Genomic DNA, 22,935 nt, shown 5'->3' on the forward strand with positions numbered 1-22,935 from the left:
AAGTTGCTGGGTTGTCAAAGGCAGGATAACATTTTTTCCTGAAGAGCCCTTCTGAAATGTCACTTGTTTCCATTTTATAATAGAATAAAAAGACGATATTAAACACATACAACCAACAAATTGTTATAAAGTTGAACGTTTTATAGAGTGTTCACACCAAACGCGGTAAATCGCGCTATTCGAGTGTTGAATGCTTGAACATTCTGGGGCAGTTTCGGACAGGGTTTAAGGCTAGTCCCAGACTAACTGAAATGTTAGAGGTGTCTTTAACGAAAATCATTTACACTGGCATATCTTAAAATATATCAGTGCGATTGTTTTGTCTCAAGATGCACACCAGTGATATTTTTTGTAAAGTATGTTTTTAAACATAACTTAAATATCCTAATTTAACTAAGGCCTAGTCCTGGTTTAATCTTATCCTTTTTCGGGAAACCGGCCCTCTGAGTTTCCTGAAAATTCGCGTCTTTCGCGCGAATCGCGCCGCAAGTAGGTCTCGCGCTTAACACTCGCGCTTAACGCTTCATTCGCGTTTGGTGTGAACGCACTATTAGAATTGCTCTCGCTATATTTTGAAGTCATACGCCGATTTAACGGCGCAACTTCGCACGAAGTCGTCTGCAATTTTGTACTTATGAGCAAATCTCACACGCTGCCTGTTTCCTAATAAACTTCATAATAAATAAGAAACCCCGTTGTTGTTCTGTTGACTATTAATAATTTGATTTAATCCTCTGAATAAGAAAGCCATCAAGACATTTGGTATTTATTTGATATCTTACATAAGAATATCTCATGTCACCTGAAACTAAACAAGCCCCGCCCACATGAACACCTTGCCTCATCCGCCTCCAGTTCAATCGGAGACCATAACGGAACAAACTCATGGAGGCTGAACAACCGTCATTGTTATTTTTCTTCATTGCACTGAACAATGAATCGGGGGGAAGAGGATCTGTGTTATAAAGCACATGAAATGGAAGTGGAGGAAGACTTTTACCCGTTCGGGTTGGGTACCGATGGAGATGCGCAGGTGTGTAAGGACAGCGAGGATCGGTTCACTGCGCATGAAGTTCTGCTGGCGGCTCGGCTCGGCAACGCGCTGCTCTTGGAGAACAGACAGCTGAAGGAAGAGAGACAGACACTTCATGACAAATACGCACAGCAGCTGGAGGTGAGACGACTTTTCTTTTGTCATTGACCACAATGTGTATTTACAGACGCGGTGTGTTTTACGCAGAAGCTCTGCGGTCTTCCGTTGCACGTGTGTCACACATTTGCTCTTTAACATATTTATGATTCATTTTATGTATGTTTTGTAAGCCTCTTCCTATATTTACTAACTTTTTATACTTGCTGAGTGTCACCAACACACTGTTAGAAAGCACCAGAGACAATGGCTTTAATGGCTTTAATGGGAATTGTATTTATAGTGGAAAGTATGATCTACTGGTTACCCTACTGGTAATGTATTGCCTTCTATTGGTGGGATGTTATGTGGTGAATGGGAACCAATAAAACACCATTAAATCCTACTGGAAGGAGACCCAAATCCCATTATATCCATTGTCTGGCCAGCTGAAAAAAACTATAGACACCATTAAATAAGTTTGTATTGGTTTTAATGGAAACTGTAATGGTTTTACTGGTATGTGAGGGATTCTATTGGTGGGATGTTAAATATTTTGTATTGGTTTAAATGGGAAAGTTAATGCGTCATAATGGTATTTTAATGGAAACATTAATATGGTTCCTATTGTTTTTTCAGCAGGGATGTCACAAATATTCTATAATACAAGTCATAGTAAAAAGCATCCTGTTATTATAACCTACCTAAGTATGGTGTGTATAAGACATTTTCAAGTGTGACATACTGTAAGTGTCCAAACTTTGGGCTATCTGCGGATGGCCGTATACAGAATTGCCAGAAGAGAAATGGCCCTTCTGGTTGAGTCTGGTTTCTCCCCCCCAAAAGAATTTATACACCAGTTGAGTTTTGGTTCATTGCTGCCGTCACTGCTGGCTTGCTCACTGGGAGATTGCTGACACCGCTTCTTGGGTTTTCTTCCTCATAAACATCTGACATTTAAAGTCCCATTGAATGTAAAAATTTCAATGCCTACTTTTTCATGAAATATTGCAGTGTTTGTTGTCAATAATTTATCAATTTGGGTCATACGCTTTTTAAAGATCATGTGCCCTCATAATCTTCAGTTAAAATCATGACCATCCATCTTAAAAGACGTAAATTGAGATGGCTTGACCGGAGCATCTGTTAACTCCTCCCCTTCAACGTTCAGTTTAATTTAAAAATGAATGCAACGGCATTTTTTACACATCCAATCAATTCGCAGTGAAAAACGCAAGCCACGCCCACTAATTTTCTACTTTGTATTTACTTTTCCCTCAGAAATGTTTTAGAATATGGAAGTAAAAACGATCGCAACTTCCGGTTCACCGTGACTCCAAATGATGCATTTACTTCAACAATTTATTTATACATTCTATTTGCATTTAATGGTACAGATTTGACATCGTATTTGCATATTACACTAAAGCTGTATGTTTTGTGTCAAGTATTTATTAAGAGCAGGGCTGCATAAGATCGTCCACAAAATCCACTTAAAGCACACTTTGCAACTAAAGCCCCTGGCAAAGTTTTGTTTTGATCTGTGACCTAGTATTTTAAAGGTTAATCGCATTAAGTTGTTTAATAATGGTATACGTGGAATGAACTCCGTTCTGGTTTGACAGTGTGCTTGTGGTTTGTCCTCAGGAGCTGCAGCAGGCCAGGTATGGGGTGCAGGTGAAGCTGGACAGCTGCCAGGCACACTGGGAGAGTCAGGTGGTCGAACTGGAGCGGGATGCACGGGAGCTGCACTCTCAGGTGGACAGACTGACCCAGAGCCTGTGTGAGGCAGAGAAAGAAAAGACCAGACTGAATCATGAACATAGTGAAGAGAACAACAGACTCGGAGAAAAGCTCCGGAGGGTGAGCTACACGTACATCTTATGATCCATCGCCCTCGCTCTTTAACTGTCTGCATGAATACATTATTAATGATTAATTCAAGTATTTAACAATTATAGAAGAACGAAGAGAAAATTATATAAAATGATGTAAATTATGTTTTCTAAAGTATGAGAAAAAGAAGATACCAATCTGGCATTACATGTTAGGGCCTTTGACGTTTTGGTCTTTCATACACAATGAAGCTATCATTATCTTTAGTTTAAGCTTGTAATTTTGACGGTTTGACAAAGCCCAAACGTCTCGTACCTTGTGTCTCACTAATAAATTAGGCGATTCATGTGTAAAGCAGTATCAAGATATGGTCATAAGGGCAGGTCGCTGTAAGCTAGTTGGATTGTGTAAAGAACAGATAAGGCGTGCTCTTTATTATCCAGTCTGGAAACATAAGCACGCTCCACTGGGATACATATAAATACAGAAGAATCGTAAAAGACTGTAGTGATTAGAAGAGCAATAAAATGGCTGATATTGATACCACCTCGGATAAAGATGACATCACACTGTTACTCCATCCCAGTGTTGCAGATAAGATAAGGTAAAAAGAGCTGACATTTGAATACATATGACGTACAGGTTTTGTGGTAAATCTGTCAGATTTGTTAGATGCGCACGGTTTGCAGTATTTGTCTCATAGCTTGTGTAGTGGCATTCCTGTTTACTTCCCACATTCTTCCTGGTTAATACCATGTGACCAATGACTTCATTCCAAAGACGTTACTGTACGTGACTTTCCTTATGGCGAGACATGTTGGGTTCACTTTGGACTCCTTAATGATCAACTCGTCTAAGTTGAGAGAAGAACGAAGTGACGTGTAAAAACGGTGGTGTTTTCCTTTAAAGTGACAGTTCATTTTTTATTTACCCCAAGGTTGTTTCAAACCTGTATAAATGTCTTTGTTCTGATGAACAGTAAAGGAATCTATCTGGAACACATCAGATCTCATCCCCATTTACTGCCATAGTAGGGAAAGTAAATCCTATGGGAGTCAATGGGGGTTGAGATCTGTTCGGTTACTGATATTCTTCCAAATATTTTCCTTTGTGTTCATCAGAACAAAGACATTTATACAGCTTTGAAATGACAAGAGGGTGAGTAAATGATGACAGAAGTTTCATTTTTGGGTGAACTGTCCCTTTAATTTTGATTTCTTTCAGAAAACTTAGTGTTTCCAGAATTCATGAATATGAATAATATATCATTATATAATGTCTCCGTTTCATTGACAAGAAATGTTTACATCTTTAACCATGCCTTATCCAATAATAAGACTCATTATCGTAGTTTAAATGTTTTTTCAGTATCATTTCCTTTTGTTTTGAAGTAAATTTTCCATGACACTTGTGTTCCATGAGATAGTGGGAAAACCTGGCTTGAGTTGGCTCATGCCGTGTAAACTTTCACATACGTTTCTCACACTTTGGGCTGGTATCTAATCTCAGACGTTTGTTCTGCTCAAAGTCAAGGCCTGCTCAATTCTTCAGCATGTTTACACACTTGCCAAGACTCCCAGTGCAAATTCTAGTCACATGATGAGTGTAAACTGTAATAGGTGTCAACTAAAGCCTTGTTTTGAATATATTGTGGATGTATATATATATATATGTATATAAGTGTCTAACTTATTTTGTCCCACACCCACATTCAACACAAGCCACACGTCAGTTGACCAAACGTTGACGTTTTTTTTCTTCCAAGAAATCAAAGTTCAGGAAAGAATGATGTTTTTGTATCCTGTGCTCTGAAGGAAGGGGAAGTGGCTCTTATTCCACAATAGCTCCCACCATGTACAGTATGAACTCACTTTGTGACAAGTAGCAAACCGTGGAGCTGGTGACGGATGTGGATTTATGGGGGGGTTTGAAAACATGCTTTTGTCAGATATGGTAAACAGATCTCTTCCAGGTGCGTGAAGCCTTGGTGAGTATTTGTGTGCGTTTGAGTTGGTTACTTGCCAGTACTTTGTGTACACTTGTTTACTTAATGATAATACTTAATATATATACTACATATATAGGGAGGGTTGTTATTAACGTGAAAGTATATCCCATATAGAGATGGGAGAAGTATTTCTCATGTGTTTGTCTGTTTGTTGCATCATTTCTTTTAGCCTTGTGTTGCTGAACATTATGTACCGAACAGTTAATAGAGTACAGGACTGTACAGACAGTTTAGGGAGGAGAGTGCTGGGTAATTCAGGGAAGACCAGACTCGCTTCACCAGTGTTCACAGGACCGTGACAAGCACCAGATATTCCAGGAAAATTGTCTCCCTGTAAACCCTCAAGAGATTACGGACACGATTGTATGGGGTTGTCATTCTGTTGATGTTTTGTTCTCTTTGTAGGAAATGTAATGTGAATTATCTGAGTAATGGGAAATCAAGAGGACTAGCTTTGGGTGCTTTAACCAGTGCGTTTGAAAGCAGGTCTCAACCTTTACAAATGGAGTACAAATGAGACACAAGAGGTTTTGTGTAGGTTGGGTATTTTCAACCCGTTCTCACTGCCTACCCCGATGTTACCTTTTAACTCGCAGGGTACCCCTTTGGCGTCGTTTTATGAAGAGCAGGGAACCTTTCGCTTCATGCTCCAGACCGAAATGCGTGTAATTCTTCGAATTTCTTATTAAGTTATGGTTTTCATATTTTGTAACACCCAACCCCACCCTAAACCACTTCACAACCATATAAAACACAACGCACGACTAAAGTACTCTCGGGTGAAGCAGTTTAAAAAGTTACAATTACAAACTACTCGTGTCGCAGACCTTTTTGCAATGAAGCTCTATGATAACTTCGTACGAAGAAGCCGTGTCCGTTAACGGTCCCATTCCAAAAATAAACTGGAACGTTAGCTAGATGTAGTCGATCGTTGGAGCCAATACCGTTTTACATTCAAAGCCAAAGTGATCGGTCACGATACACGGAGAGCCAATGGCATCGAAGCTGACGCAAGTCTTTTTTTCTGGCGGCAGTCATTGAACTGTTGTTCGCCCCCCCCCGGACGGAGATTTATGGCGGACTGTGATCGTTTTCGCATCCATTCCTCGTACAAAACGTTTGTTTCGTGTTGGCACCCTTGGAATAACTATTCCATTTCTTGCTCAAACTGCCTGAATAACGTCATGTAAACACAATTATGCGGGCTGTTAAACTTAAATCAAACACATTATCATTGCTAAATCCAATATACAATTTTAGAACGATGGTAAAAAAACTACCTACCTCATTTTCATTTGGTGTGATGTGATTCCTGTGAGACATTACGAGATCACAATAATAACCATCAGGAATAAGTCAGTGGTTCACTCCCTAAAAGTTTCAGAAAGTATAAAGTTACTTATCCTGTGAGTCATTTCGTTTTTTTATATTTTTACATCACATGTTGAAATCACTTTTAAAAAAAGTATTGTGGCGATATGACTCAGCTTTAAGGAAGTGTTGAGTTGTTTTGGTCACACGACCTTGATTCAGTGAAGTTTAATTTCATGAGTTTGTAAATCATTTACTCTTGTCCTGTTGTTTGGCCTCTTATTTCAGAAGTCTTTAAAGTTATACTAGGCAGTGTGGAAATGACCATTCCTCTTGCCTTTCTGTCTGCTAAAACCCATGATTTTAGAAAGTTGTGTGTAGTTGCAAAGTGGTTTTTAGTCTGGGAGTGAGAGTCTGGTCTCAAGATTCGGCTCAGATCCCTCCATCAATGTATGCTGAATAGATTTAAAAGAAATGATCCATTCGAAAGGTATCAGCACGCCTCTCCTCAAGCTCTCAATCATTAAAGGAAAAGTTCACCTCTAAATCAAAATTTACTCGCCCACATGACGTTAAATATGTTTATAGAACTTCCGGCGTCTTCGGAGCACAAATAAAGATATTTTAGGGAAATCTCTCGGATTTCCAGAAATGTACGAAACACAGTTGAATGTTTTTGAAGCGACAAGTAGACAAGTATACTTTGAGTGAAAAACAAACCAAAGTGTCGAGTTGAATCGTCGTCTTCTTGGACGAGAGCACTTTGACGCATGTGAGTCAGAGCGTGGGCATCCAATATGGGCAAGCGTCATGCGGCATACCTTATGTGCATGCGTCAAAGTGCTCTCGTCCAAGAAGACGAAGAAGAAGTGCTCTCGTGAACACCATACACTGGAGAATACATTGATTAAAGTCTGTATTTTGGTTTGTTTTTCGCACAAGTCATTCTCGTCGCTTCAAAACAATTCAACTGATCCACTATGAGCAGATGGACCAATGTTACCATGTCTTTAGTGCTTCTATGGACCTTGACAACAACCGACACCATGATGTCTATGAGGAGGCCTTGAAATCTCTCGGATGTCCCTGAAATATCTTTATTTGTGCTACGAAGACGCCGGTAGGTCTTGAAACATGTTGAACGTCATGTGGGTGAGAAAAAAATAACACAATTTAGATTTTTGAGTGAACCTCCCCTTTAACAATTTCTTTAGTGCTTCTCCGGACCTTGACAACAACTGACACCATGATGTCTACGAGGAGGCCTTGAAATCTCTCGGATGTCCCTGAAATATCTTTATTTGTGTTCCGAAGACGCCGGGAGGTCTTACCTTGGCAACCTAACTAATGAATTGAAATTCTCAAAGTCGTTGACGTATTAATATACATCTTGTGAGCAAAACCCATTTTTGTGACATGCACTGAACTAGTCTATTGTATATTCGCCTATACATAATAGTTTGGGGACGCCAAAGAGAATTGATACGTGCTTCTCTAGGGTTATGACCTGGCTTAGGGCATCAGCTGTCAGAAGCATTACTGAATAGAATAGACATGCACTGGTTAACATCACAGTCTGTTAGCTTTATAACCAGTGCTGAATGCACTTCTCCCTTATGGGACCAGTAACCGTGTCATTTGTGGTAGTTGAGTCCTATTGAACCAGGACCTCTGGTCACCCCTCCATACGCTTGTACGCGTGGGTTCTTCCCCACCCCCATATATTACACACACACACACACACACACACACACACATACTCACAATGACTAAACTGCCAAGACCAAGATGCCAAGCTGCATCTGTCATGTGACCCTTTGATCTAGATCTGGTGTGTTTGATGGGCTCTGATGGGTGTGCGGTTATTCGGTGGTTCACTGCCGGCCCAAATGAGAGCCTTTGTTTAGCCCTTAACAAGCAGACAAAACTCCTTTCTAATATGAATGTGGGCCGTAAACTCTTCTTTTCTGATTGAGGGCTGCCCCACATTTTAATGCATTTGATTCACGGATACACGAGTATATTTTAAAGCCGAGGAAGATCTTTATTGGTGACATACACATTTTTTTACAGTGTTTTGTGTTCTGCATGTGTATTTTGTAGGCGATGGAGGTAGAGCAAACCGTGACCTGCAAGTTAAAGAGATTGAAAGATGAAATGAGAGAGAGGGGGAACTCCAGACCCGAAGATGAAGAAATTATCAGCGCTCTTCGAGAACAGGTGAGAAGCTCTTCCTTAATCACTATTCGGTATTTTATAGCAGTCCGAACAGCTCCTGTAAACATAGGAAATACAACAACACCTGAAAGATGTTTATGTGCATGGTGAGATTTGTGAAAGTGTTCATGAAAACAAACATAAATTGAATTCGCAAGCGTAAAGCGTTTACACACTGCCTCCGATTTTTTCGTCCGTCATGAAAACATTCGGACTGGGGTTTCGATTTTCTGCGTTTATCGTATCCGTAGTGAGCATTTTGAGAGGCGTTTTGACAATTCAGAGACACCGTATAAACGAACACCAAATACGAAAAAAAGCTTACGGACATTTCGGACCTTAATTGTACGAATACATGATTGGCAGTTTTTTTTCCAGTGTTTTTAAACATATTAACGCAAAATAAACGTGATCTGTTTTTTTCTCTTCTGATAAAAGTCGCTAATTTACTTAATTGCTCATATTAAAGTACACGAGCCTTCCTTACAAAACTCAATGAGTGACACAATTTTGCCAAAACCGTGTGCACATGCAGCTGAATGAAACACACATGCGGATTGATTTCATGCTGTCGATCTGTTTTGCAGTTCTCTGTCTCTGTTGACAGACTTGACATGCTTTTGGCCGTAATTCAACACATAAAAGTGCCTAAAGTGTAAGCGCTGAAAGTCAAACGAATACAGATCATACTATCATATGAAAAGGTTTGAAGAGGTCTTTGTGCTGTATTCAATGAAATATGGGTCAAAATGGATTTGCAAGTCGTCGTATTGTGTTTTCATGTACGTTTTATACAACGTCCCAACTTCATTGCAATTGGGGATTGTAGAAAAGTGTTGATATGTGTGTGTTTGTTTATGTTCAGATAGCGCGGCTCGTGCATCGAGAGCAAACACTAGAGCAACGCTTGAAGACATCGTGTCTAGAGAATGAGGAACTGCGAGGGAGCGTGTCCTCTCTACACACACGCCTGGATTCCCAGGAACAACAGTGTCATACACACACTCAACAGGTCCGGTCACACAAGCAAAGCACATCAACTATCTGAATGAAGTCCATTTCCTAAACGTCTAACTTCTGTCTTGGACGGCCTCATTTCCGCCACAATAAAAATCTAGAAAATAAAACTACAAATGTATACAGCAAGTTATCTTCATTTCCAGAGACGTGTTTTAACAACAGTTCTGTTTGCAGGTGGCCGAGGCCTGGCGTGAGGTGGAGTTATCCCGTGCTCGGACGCAGGAGCTCCAGTCTCAGGTAGATGAGCTCCAGGAGGAGGTGGCCCTCCGGGAGAAAAGCCACAATGATACGTCACTATTGTCTGAGCTTGAGAGCAGTCTGGACGCTTTGGGCTGGAGCCAGGACAAAGAACAGGTTACATTACCCAAAATCTCTCTCGGAGGCACCCGATAATGCCAGATTGTACAGTTACAAAACATGTTACGTGAGATTTCCGCCTGGTCGCACGGTGATCCTGTTTTTATGGGCAGCCTATTTTTAGTCCCACTGATTAAACTCAAGCAATACAAAAACTCACTCCGGGAACGGTTAGCGAAGGGGCTTGGCTTGTGCTTTTTCCAGCGAAGCCCCTTTGCTAAACCCAACCGTTCCCGAAGATATTTATATATTTAATAGAAATTTCTAATGAATTCTTGTGTTGTCTGGTGTGGGTCATGACACAAGATTTGAGTGGATCCACTCCACTTTGTTGAAACACAGATGTCGTAGCGCGGCATGAGATGTATACATAAAATGTGAAACCGCGTTCTTAAATTGTAGGCAGATCTTGTGCCACAGAATGAACTACACACAATTTCTGTAGGAACTATAGGAAGTCAAACTAAAGTGAAAAAGTAATAAAATAAACCTAGAAAAATGTGTAACGCTTTGCAATGTGCTATTAGATTAATTTTGATTAAATAATATTATAGTTGACAGATAAACTGTACATGTGTGATTTGGTGTGACGGCAAACATTTTGATAAAAGTAACAATGAATGAGATAAATCTTGTGATATTTTTATATGATAAATATAAATATTGTAGTAATAGCAGTTTGTTTTCTACATTTTCGCTGTCACACCTTTGGAGATAAACCATAACTCTCCTCTCCCACTCACATGTAGAGGGGTTTCAATCAGGTAACTCTGAAAGTACAATCCTAGGATGTTGGCTTAGATTAAAGCTTCCTATGTTGGCAGTAGATCTTACTAGGTTTTGAGATGAAGCTAATAACAGGTGTACCAGGAACTGTGCTGCATCCTGAGTTTACTGCAGCTTCAGAAGCTGAACGCAACGACTGCCTGCAGGGCATGCTGGGACAATTGAAAGATGCACCACAAAGAATAGCACACAGTGAGACACGACAGGTGAAACTACACACTGACACAAACATGACAAAGGCTGAAATATTATCCGCTGTGCTGAATATAACACAATCGTTTTCCCAAAGTATTATGACATCTCGTCCTTGTGGTTTCTCTTTTCATCCGATCTCAAATGTAATGCTTGTTTAAACAATATCCCCGTAAACTTTATATGAGCTGGGTGGCGTTTAATTTATCAAATAACATCTTAATGTTTACGCAGTTCTTCTACTATTACTCTTATAAAAGTAGTATATTAGTATAGAGAGTTGTGTTTGATTTATTTTGTTGGGGGGCGTGCCAACGAATTGGATTTGTTTCTAATATATACAATAGGTGTACGTATACAAAAGTGCCTATTGAGAGAATAACTCTTGACATTGATGGTGGCAGAATAGCATATTCCTGCATGATTAATCTCAACCTTTAAATCCTTTCAAACACAGCCATCTTTCTATCATGATACTACATTATAAAGCGTTTTCCTGGCTTTGAGGCGGAGGTGGTGCAATCCTTATCTTGTACACACACGCACGTTTAGGCATACTGTACCTTAAAGTGACTTATCCAAACACTTTTCATATTAAAACATTAAAAACAAATGAAAATGACAATTATTAAGTTATATAAAACATGACTTTTATTTAACCGAACAGAAATGTCACTTTGTTTGTGAGTCATTCTGTTCACAATGTGCGTTCATACTGGCTTTGTGTGTGGGGTGTTCGGATATGTTATTGCCATTGTTTTATGTGCTCATGTGGTTGATGGCCTGGTTTCTTCTGCATGGATGTTGGTGTTTGTATTCAAGAAGGAATTGCGTCAGTTTATTGCTACCTGGCTAATAGATCACGGAAGCCACAAATGCAACCGGACGAGGGAATAAGAGAGAGAAATGAATAGGGGCATTTATGTGTGTTACATGATACAGATGCTTAAACACCCTGCAGTCGACATGCAGTGCTGAACGTGTGCCGTTTGTTTCTCCAGGAGATGAGAAGGTGCATTGTGGGAGACGTGAGCGATCCGTGTGAGAATACGGCCCGACTGCGGGAGCTGCAAGATCAGGTGACAATTCCTCATGTGTTACAGACCTCAGGGTCAGATCCTAAAAAATGTGCCCATTGTTTGGAGTGCCTGGGGACATTTTTAATAACAACAAAAAGAAGAAATCTAAAGGATCTATGTCCCAGCTGTACACTTACTTAGCTGCTTGTCAATGCAATCGGCCAATCACGTGGCCTCTCTTATATCTTTGAAAAGCATAGAGATCCTGATCAGCATCATAAGTCTAATATTTAAGAATTGAAAAAAAACTTGAGTTTTCAGTACAATGTCTCTTTTCATTCTTTCTTTCTTAGAATGAGCGTTTAACAGCGGAGAACACGGAGTTGAAGCTACACGCTGGGAAAATGCTGGATGAGGAAGTAGTCCGACAGGCCTTAAAGGACCGCGACGATGCTATCGCTAAGTAAATATTGAACGTTTTCTTAGAACTGCGAGTAAATATAAATATAAACGTTACAGGATCAAGTATCATTTAAGTGACATTTATTCAAGACTGATATATTAAGAGTTTTGTTTGTGTTCACGTAGGAAGACAGCTATGGAAGCAGAACTGCTGAGGACTAAACAAGACATGATGTGCTTAAACAACCAACTCCTGGAGGCCATTCAACGCAAACTCGAGCTGGCACAGGAACTGGAGGCCTGGCAGGTCAGTTTCCCCATTGGAAAGAAAGTCGATAACAAGACTTGTCAGATCGTCCCATTATGGAGCTTATTTCTTGTTACTCGTCAGATGATTTTGTGTTTCCATTAAGGGTTTTATGAATCGCGCGCTCGCGTGACTCGTATGCTCTTTCACGTATTAACAACAACACGTACATAGGTGCTATTAAAAGCATTATTAAGTCACGACAAATTCATTTATTGGCAGTATTAGCAAGCTGACGTTTGACGTGTAAATTTAGTCGTCTACATGCAAACACATAATACTTTGAGACATTAAAATAACATTTAGATTTACATCAATGTTTTGTTTGTTGCGTATGGATACAACTGATGATATTATACAACATTATAAAACAGTCACAACCCCCTTAAAGCTGTTATAAAACCCACTGCAAAACTACTTATTACTTGTAGCTTACTACAAACTACTCTGCATGTGGTAAACTACAATAAAAACTAACAATGCCTTTTAAAAGGTTACTAGTTGAAAATATTACAAGCTAAAAACAAGTACTGCTACCTACCTTGAAGCTATTTAAAGGTGCAGTTTGTAACTATTTTTTCAGTAAAGTATCTAATAACCACTAGGCCAGTGTTATATATTTTGTTCAGTCGAGTACTTATATCTCAAATGTTTCCATCTACTTGTAAATTATGAGAAAATTGCCATTTTAACCAGTGACATGGACCGTGTCTGGCATTGGCCTGTCAATGGCATCATATCCGCTTTACCAAAGACGCTTGATGGAAAGCCTGCAACCTTCAGCGGAATACAGGAATGGAGACTAGAAGCTGTTATGTGATTGATTGAGGTGCTTCATGTGATTCGTTGCGCTTTCTCCAGACCTCGCATCTCCCTTATACCATAGTTACCCTCGGTTTCCGCTTTTACTCACTTAGAAACCATGACAACACAGTCTCGTGAACAAAGTGCCATGTATATATTGTCATGTATATATTAACTGAACAATCGACTAAATAAATTAATTTTCCCATTATTCCACTCTCTTTCACAGCTTCATCAATCTAAGCCATTGTTGTAGTTTTGAACATGCGCCCTCTAGCGGCGGATTTTACAAACTGCACCTTTAAGGGGAACATATCGTAATATATCTATAAAGATATTTCACATGCAGAAGCAGCCTTTGCAATTCAGAGGCCCGTTTCAAAGAAACCGGAACATCTAAATGCTGTACACTTATATGAATTTGTACAAGAAAATTTACTTGAATGAGCAAAATGCGTCTTAGAAAGACAGGAAATTCAGTTCAGCACCATTTATTTTGTAAATCTGTTTTACAGAAAATACATTTTAGCACAAAATGTTAAGTAAAGTTTTAAGTGAAGTAAACGTCACCGTTGCCTCAGTTCACTCGGCTTTAGGTGTAGTTAAAGCAACACTATAAAACCTTTGCTCATGGCTCCCCATGTGGTTGTAAAGCGCAATTGTCTGTTACCAATGTCGTAAATAATGTCGCTGTATAATCTTCCCCGTGGGCAACGCAACACATGTGAATTTGTTTACTAAACTGATGGAACCGGCGAATGCAGAAATGTTGTTTGGAAACCATGTGGTACTCTTCCGCAGGCCGGGGATTGGCAGGGCTTTGTGTACCGACCCGAACACAGAACTTATAGCGTGGGTTAGTAGCCGATTTGAGGCTCCCCAGGTGGCAGCGGGAGTAGAATTCGTCCGTTTTAAAGTTGTCCTACCACTGCAATTATTTTAGAGACATTATTTTGGGGTTCAAAAACTACAACGTGTTGCTTTAAGACAAGCAGTTGTACCTGCAATAAGTAACAATGTCTTTCAAACATAGCTACAGTTGAACTAATATGTACCTAATTGTTATTTTGTACACGATTACTGATTTACCCTTTAGGATGATATCCAGATTATCATCAATCAACAATTGAAGAGTCAACAACAGACAGAACAGCTGCAGAAAAGGTCGACAGGTCGCACGTCTTTCCTCCACAGGTACAGACGGACCTCGACTATATCAGAGACTGGTCCAGGGCAAAACCAGTCGCCTTGGAGAGACTGGCTGAAACTCAGCAAATAAACTCTCAGTGCTTAATAACATCTGCCCTCGCCGGGATTACCTGCAGACTACAGTGGAGATGTGTGAAGAAAATAATGCCAAAGACACTGGACAGGCTAGATGTGGGAGTATGGACAGACTGGGACCGCATTGACCTCTTACACCACAGACCTGAAATATTTACCCAATACTCCCAATTAAAACGCGGAAAGAAAATATATTTTATGCGTAAAATGACATTTCATGAGATGTCGTATATAGGGGTGTAGCGATTCTTCATAGTACGATATCTCGCGATACAGGAGTACGAGATCTCACGGTCAGGATGCTATCTACTCGGTCGAGAGAGGTCTCTGGGAGAAGTAAGCACAAGACAGTCATTACAAAGTCAAGTAAAACGTTTTGATACGCAAATGTTAATTTATCCGCTTACATGATATGCAAAATAAAGTAAGTCAAAAGAAACCAGCGCCGTTTCGATTAGAGAAGTGATGAAGTGAGTGTTACTGTACATTAAAAGATTGAATGACATGATAAATGTGATTTGCATGATTGAAGGAATGTAATACAGTTTATTTAATGTCTTTTTGAAAGATTTTTCTCATTCATCACTGTCTCAAGCAAAGACGTGAGCCAGTAGCGTTTGAGATCTGTCAGAGCGTTTCATTGGTTGAATGTACTGAATGAATACGCCCTTCACTGATCGAACAAATCAAAGACCGAATGAACGTTTCATGGTCAAATATTCTCCGTTGCAACAATGCACATCCGGTAGTTACTGAACTTTTCTCAGAAATAAAGGTAGTGACCTGGTTTCATGTCAAAACAGTTCAAGTTAAAGCTCAGTTACCGTAACACCCCTAATCGTATGACTTGGCAGAAATGTTTATTGTGTTATAATGTAACTGTTGTCAGATGAGGATGAATGTAAAGCACATTGGTCATGGTTGAAGAGATTCCCCTCTTCGATGGAAAGCGATTTGAGTTCCCAGAAAAAGCACTACTGTATATAAATGTAAGGAATTATTAACAAAGCACCATTATCATGCAGGTCATGATCGTGTTATTGCTGTTATGTCAATTGTATATAATAACAGCACCGAAAAAGATTCAATTTGTTACTTTAAAGTGATCAAAAACATCATTTGCCTGAGTGGCGTGATTCTCTTAAACACATATCGTACCTAAAGATCTGACGCACAGAACTTTCTCAAACTTCTCATATTGTCATGTATTATAAAATGATGCCATCATGTACGGGCTCAAGGCTGAATGACTGAAACCCATGAATGGCCGAGTTCCCTAAGAAGGGTGTGTTTGTGACGCATCACAATAAGGTTTAGTAAGTACTGAAATGAAATAATGCGACTGTTGGTTTAAAATATGTGTATATGTGCGTTTGCCAAGATTTATTAATGTTATAAAAGTATTGTTTATTGTTATTTCATGATTTTCATGGTATAACTGTTATTGTTAAGTGTTACTGCTACAATAATTTTTTATTAGAATTGTCACTGTAATAAAACGCATGTTTTGGTTAAGATGTTCACTATGTGCTATAGATAATGTACATTTTGTGATCTGACAGATTTTGTAATAAATAGTTTTTATAGTTTTACTACCTTTTCTTATTAGTATTTATCAGGCACATCAGGAATAATGTCTGCAGATTAATAAAGCAATACAGATTCATCCTCTTTGAATCACATATAAATCACCCATACATTTTTTTTTATGCATATTGGTACATCAGATCATTTCTTGAAGGTTTTAAACGTGTTGTGTTGGGTAAAAAACATTTTGATCTTATGGGTTCACCTTGCTGCCATCTAGTGGAGGCCAAACAAACATTCAGCAGGTGAACAGCACAGGTCTTACACCAGACTCAAAGAAAAGCATTATGAGTATACATGCATGTAAATATTCAAACATTGACAATAGTCAATTCGATTGGGGCACAGGGGGACCCCCAAATAAAATTCTGCTTAGGGCCCCATATGGTAACGGTGTTATCCGTTGTTTGTATTGGTCTTATATCCCTCTACAATACATAGTATTACACTTTTTAATGCATTTAGATGGGGGTTCAAGTTTTTGAAGCTCCAAAAGCAGATCCATCCCTTGTAAAAAATAACCCAGCCATTTAACTCATTGCCTTTCTGTGATCTCAAACCAGTTTAACATGTCCAAGTCATCAGTTCGAAATCACATTCAAATGCAATTAAATGGACGTAACACTGATAGCAATAAGGAGGGAAAGGAAATGGATAAAATAACGTCTTTTGTTTTGTGTTTGACGCAAAACATGTTTAGCATGATTGTTATAGCTCCCAACGAATTGCTCTAAATAGATAGTTTGAGAAATGTACTTTAAAGCCTTAGACTTCTGATTTGAATATATATAAAATTGGTGAAAAGGCTAAAAAAGCAAAAGCTTTCCAGTGTTTGCTGCCATCTAGTGGAGGCCAAACAAACACTCAGCAGGTGAACAGCACAGGTCTTACACCAGACTCAAAGAAAAGCATTATGAGTAACAGTGTGACCTTTTGACAGTGTTGAAACTTATATTAGTTTTATTTAAAGAAACCAGAAATACAACTTTGATGTAAGTTTAATACCTCTTGCAGAATCTGCAAATAAAGCATATTTACAAAATAAGTCAAGTTTCATTTATAAAGCTTTTTTCGCTATTTTCATTGTTGCAAAGCAGCTTCACATACATCATAATTTAAAAGTTAATAATAATCATACTATGGGAGGAAATGAAAGAAAGTATAGGGTATAAAAGTGAAAGGTAAAAGACCCAAAACTAAAACAAGAGCTGTCATCATTTACTCGCCACATATCAAACCTGTATGACTTTCTGCGGGACACAAAAGAAGATATTTAGAAAAATGTTGTTAACTGGCCCCCATACACTTGCATTGGTTTCGCAGCTTTATTTGATGCTTTTTGATTAAACTGTATATTATACGACGTTTCTTTTCTTAATACTTTGCGCTGTCGACAAAGTTGACCAGATTTGCATTTCACAACCAGTAGAATACCTATCTGACTGTGTCTGTGACAACCAATATCTTAAATGTGAGAACTTTCTCTCATCAAACACAAAGATGTGATTCATCTTCATGAACGCATTCTCCTTGGCATGGTCGACCTAATTCTTTAAATTCCTTAGATAGTCCAGTGCCCTGATGTTATGAAGGCCGACCGGGCCGTGTGGGCTGCTGGTCATGCTCCGCATTCTCAAACTGGTTTGTGTCAAAGTGAACCTGATAATTCCTTCATTTTCAAAAACTTGCACCTTGAAACCCAGTTTGCTTTTTCAGTCCCGCAAAACGCAGTTTCGTGTAAATGAACAGCCAAATCGCATACTGAGTTTTGAGTTGAAAGCGGTCTTGTGTAAACGGCCTCTCGGTGTACCAGTTATCTTTGTGAAAGCACGCAGGTCTTTCTTCCAATGGCCCTGGCTGCCTAGCAACTCTCACTTCATACCTTCTCCGGTATCGGTCATGTGATGTGAGTTTTAGAGGAATCATTGTTGGGAACAGAGTTGAGTTTCCCCGGGAATGGTCAACTTTGAACAGAGAGAAGTCATTGAATGGCCCAAGATTGAGACAGAGATAACAGAAAACTATGGCGTACTGGTCTGAAGCATTGTGTCCTCAGAGATAGGCTACTGTGTGGGGGGATATTTGGATAATATTTATGTTTTATTTCCTGTTTTGAATTAATTTGTCTTTAAATGAATGAATACGTTTGAACGTGTTCTACAATGGCCTGCTACAGAACATAAGAAATAAGAAAGCATGAAAAGTTCATTAGATTGTAACACAAGATCTGACAAAAAATACCTTGAACAACCATATACACAAACTGAAAAGCTATTGAGTAGTAACGTAACAAATGAATTACACATTTCCAAAATCAAATCTGAAAACAGAACATGAATAACAACATCAAGTTAACACAAAAAGATGGATGCTGAGACAAGATGTATGGATGCTGAATATCATCAACCGCCCAGTCAAACATAGAAATAAGAGCTTTTCTTTGATAAACAACATAATCAAATAAAATAAAGTTTATTCAAAGTGCCTTTGAGGGCAAGACAGGTTGTTTGTCACACGGTTTATTTTGTGTATTTGAGATACAATGTTTCAAATAAAACAAATTTGAATTATCGTTACAAAAGTAACCATAGAAATAATAACAAAAATAATATCAACAGCTAAATTGTATTCATGTATATAAATAAAAAAGGACAGAGACAAAAACTGTTTATAAATGTTAAGAAAAAAGTAAAGCCCCATGTGATGTTCATAATGTAAATAATCTATTATCTTCACAAACAATAAATAAGTTTTGTCATGTAGGACTCTTGTGTCTCCTGGCCACTGTATAGAATACAGCTTAATATATTTTTATATACTTTTCAAATGCTACAGATTGTCTATGTGACATTTATTGTTGTTGGCCTATATTCGGTTTCATTTTAACAACATAAACAAACGTTACGCACTTTTGTGACCCCGACTGAACTTCCAGTGTACATTCACAAACAATAAAGCGCCTGAAGATTATTTCTAATAACAATCAATAGAAACCCAGAAGAGACGTTACTTGGCTAAACTTGTCTCTCCAATATTTTGAATTAAGACTCTGCGATACCAAGATCAACCACTAGAGGTCAGTGTACCATACGCTTTCTCTAAATGCGATCGAACTACAGGACAACAAATATTCATATTCAACAAATAGTTTATTTAATCAAATAAACACACAAGAAAATTCAACGTATCGTTTATTTAATACAATAATTTGACAGTAAATGAATAAAACATAAATTAAATGAAATATAAATAGTATTATTATTAGACACTAGCCAAACACAAACGGGAAGTTAACTGGGGGTCAGGCGTGCGTGCGTGTCCGATTAAACCCTCTATACCTTGTGTAACCCATCACATTTACCACGAATACCAAAAAAGGTCAAGGATACAGCGCAATATTTTTCATTACAATTGAATCATTTATTACAGACATGTCACCAGCACTTCATCATTGTTTGTAATCACGGGCTTCATTCACAACAGCCAAGAAACACACAACTTGTTTATTCTTCAGTTTCTTTTTTTGTATTTCAATTTCTTTCTTCCATCAATTGATTATGACATGAATCCTTAAATCCGGTTTGTTTGTCCTACATTGTCCTTCTCTTTGTAACAACGTGCATCGGGAATGAAGCATTTAACTTGTATTATGGGAAAGTAATTGAGCCCACTGGCTTTGTTTATAGGCACAGTTGACATTCCCTGTAAAGTGATATGCTGATGCTTATGTCACCCGTATGAACCCTCTTCAATATTTCAAGCTACAGCTGTTGGACGCTGTTAGAAGAGAAGCAAAATTGCTTCTGTTGATTGAATCACTTATTGTCAGGCAAATGAGAATAAATAAATATTCTGTATAGATTCTGGCAAAGATTTTGTTGAGTGCCTGATGGTGCAATGCATTGGTTAAATGATGAACCTGTCATGATGATCAAGTATGTTAGTTACGCTCCATTGTCATTCTATAAAGTCCTGTCCATGCCAACATTTGCCACCTATACTTGTTAGGTGATCCGATGGCGATCACAGGTGTGTATTGGAGGTAAGACGAGCCCGTGGCACGAGTATCGGGTTTTCTTTAGGGTAAATGCCAGTCATCATGGTGTCATCCGCTAGACTAGTTATACAAAGCAACGTTTACTGAAAAAGTCCTGACATCAACACTTCATAGACACAAAATCCTGGCACGATTTATTTAAAAAATCATTACTTATAACAAAAACAGCCGTATGTTCCTGATCAACGCACTTACAAAGGTTTCAGAACAAGATGACAGATCCCAACGTTCCTTCGGCCTCAATGCTCATCATACATGTTGCTCAAACTCTCCTCCCGTGTCACAACTGGCCTTGTGCTTCTCTTTGTACTAACTTACATCAGCCAAGGAACAAGCTGAGAGGTTTTTATCAAATCGTTTTCATTTAAAAATATGAATTTAAGTGTAACTAGAATACATGCGGAAGATCGATTTAGCAACATTGCTCGTGCGACTGCATTTCAAAACTTGAGCCGGAGTCCTGGATTCAATAAAAACACAGTACTGTATAAATAAGTATGAAATACAAATATCACTAAGAAACATTTACAATCAATAGTCTATGTTATATTATCAATCAACAATACAGAAATTGTACAACGTTGAAGGTAAAAGCTAAAACTAAATTAAGTTAGTGCAACTAGTCCTAACCATTAAAACCAGATGAATAGTATACATTAATTGGACATAACATGTACGTTTTTGGTCTTGAATCAACATTTTTGGTTCAACTGAAGATGTATGTTGGCTATAAATATAAATGTACTAATCTGCATTGTGACAAATAATTATTGAATCATAAAAAGCGATATGTACAAAAACGTTTAAAGTAGCAAAAGTCTGTTTGTGTCAACCTGTCAAATGTAAGGCCAACATAAGATTGTTACAAAAACAACGATGCTTTGTTTAAAATCCATTTAAGACAAACAATCTTAAGTCTCATTTGCATACAACACACTTAGCAAGTGACATAAGGTCATTTCAGACTATCACCATAACGTCCATATCAATGTCTCTAAAAAGCCAAGAGCATAGACCACCAACACAAACATACATAAAATCTTCATCAATCTTGGTCTTCCCTCATCATGGAGTCTGAGTGGCAAATGTTCACGATGCCCTCATTATCAAAGGTCCGAAACCGCTTCAGATGGTTTCATACATAGTCTCTTCTGTCATACCCACCAGCAGCTGTGGAGCGAGACGCAGGGTACGGCATTCGAGACGGGTTGTATTTCTTCTCCTCCTGTGGAGGGCAGGAACAACAGAGCAGCGAGCCCCCCATGATCAAGAGGGATGCGGCTGCCCAGCCGATGTAGAGCGCGGCCCCGAGCTCCCGTCTCTGAGCATCAGAGAGCAGAGGGTTGTAGAAATCCCTGACGATACTGTTGGCAGACCAGGACACGGGAATGAGCTGCATCAGCCCAGCCACGATAAAGAGAACCCCTCCCAGAATCATGACTTTAGCTTTGGACGACTCGTCCTCGATGCAGTTGGTGCACTTCGCTCCTCCGATGGACACCAGCAAAGCCAGGATGGTGAGAAGGATGGAGATCACGGTCAGGGCTCGGGCCGCCTGGAGGTCCTGGGAAAGGGCCAGCATGGAGTCGTAGACTTTACACTGCATCTGTCCCGTGCTCTGGACCACACAGGACATCCACAAACCGTCCCAGATGATCTGAGCCGTCACGATGTTGGAGCCGATGAAGGCTGTGACCCTCCACATCGGGAGGGTGCAAGCCACGATGGCCAACAACCAGCCCACAACGCATAGCACCATGCCAACGAGCTCCAGGCCAAAAGACATGACTTCTGGAAGGATCCTTGCCAGTTACGTGCTGCGCCAAAGAAGCGGTGTGTGAAATAAGTGAGCACCTGCAAGATGAGCCTTATTTGAGTCAATGCCTCAGAGCAACCGGAGCGCATCTGTGACCAAACAAGTGTCCTTTATACGGAACTTCAGGTAAAGGGGGGGGGAGTGTTTTAGAACAGAGACATCACAGAGAGGAAGGGCTTAGTCACGCCATTGTACTTTATGTGCTCTGAACAGTTTGCTTTATCATCTACTGTTTAAATGTGGTCTTTTTTTAAACTACTGATTCATTGTTTTTAAGACTCAACCACGGTAAAATGTCTTTATAAGTGGGACTTGAATTGGCATATGATGCTAAAATCAGATCGAATATGTTTTAACCAGTTCAATTTCCAGCACTTTTTCCAAATGTGCATTGTTTCAAGCGAACCTTCGCAGCTGTATGTCATATTAAAAGTAAGCACAGAGAGCAAAGATAAAGAAACATTTAAAACAAATAAAATGAATGCGTGTTCTTTTAACAAACGGTTGTAATATATTGTAAGGAATTATTATAAAAATATACAATTGTCATCCATAGTGAATCTTGGCCATTTCTTCCACTGTATATGTGTCGGGATCAACGATCTGTTTCCCAAAAGCATCATAACCTCATCATAATCTACATTTACATGTCATTTAGCAGACGCTTTTATCCAAAGAACCATCGTCACCAATGGAGCTACGATCTAGGCTTACGATCAAAGTCCTTTCATCGAAGTTGTGCCACTCGGCAGTCTATTTACCTTATACGTCAGATATTTTTAAAATCGCTAACAAAACTCCCA

At 39.1% G+C, this 22,935-nt stretch overlaps 2 protein-coding genes across 2 annotated transcripts; one reads left to right on the forward strand and one right to left on the reverse strand.

Annotated features, from left to right (window-relative positions):
* The first annotated feature begins 856 nt into the window (after nucleotides 1-856).
* Nucleotides 857-16,267, forward strand: LOC306908925 (BICD family-like cargo adapter 1). Its single transcript, XM_079482213.1, has 9 exons — nucleotides 857-1,174; nucleotides 2,777-2,992; nucleotides 8,388-8,504; nucleotides 9,367-9,513; nucleotides 9,696-9,875; nucleotides 11,858-11,935; nucleotides 12,229-12,338; nucleotides 12,464-12,584; nucleotides 14,485-16,267. The coding sequence occupies exons 1-9, from the start codon at nucleotides 935-937 to the stop codon at nucleotides 14,665-14,667; spliced, it is 1,392 nt and encodes a 463-aa protein (XP_079338339.1). The 5' UTR covers nucleotides 857-934; the 3' UTR covers nucleotides 14,668-16,267.
* A 4,582-nt stretch (nucleotides 16,268-20,849) lies between these two features.
* On the reverse strand, nucleotides 20,850-22,195 carry LOC306908389 (claudin-3-like). The gene has a single exon (XM_079481210.1). The coding sequence runs from the start codon at nucleotides 22,100-22,102 to the stop codon at nucleotides 21,452-21,454; it is 651 nt and encodes a 216-aa protein (XP_079337336.1). The 5' UTR covers nucleotides 22,103-22,195; the 3' UTR covers nucleotides 20,850-21,451.
* Between the last annotated feature and the right edge of the window lie 740 nt (nucleotides 22,196-22,935).

This window comes from Barbatula barbatula (genome assembly GCF_947034865.1).
Source record: "Barbatula barbatula genome assembly, chromosome: 19".
Classification (NCBI taxonomy): Eukaryota; Metazoa; Chordata; class Actinopteri; order Cypriniformes; family Nemacheilidae; genus Barbatula; species Barbatula barbatula.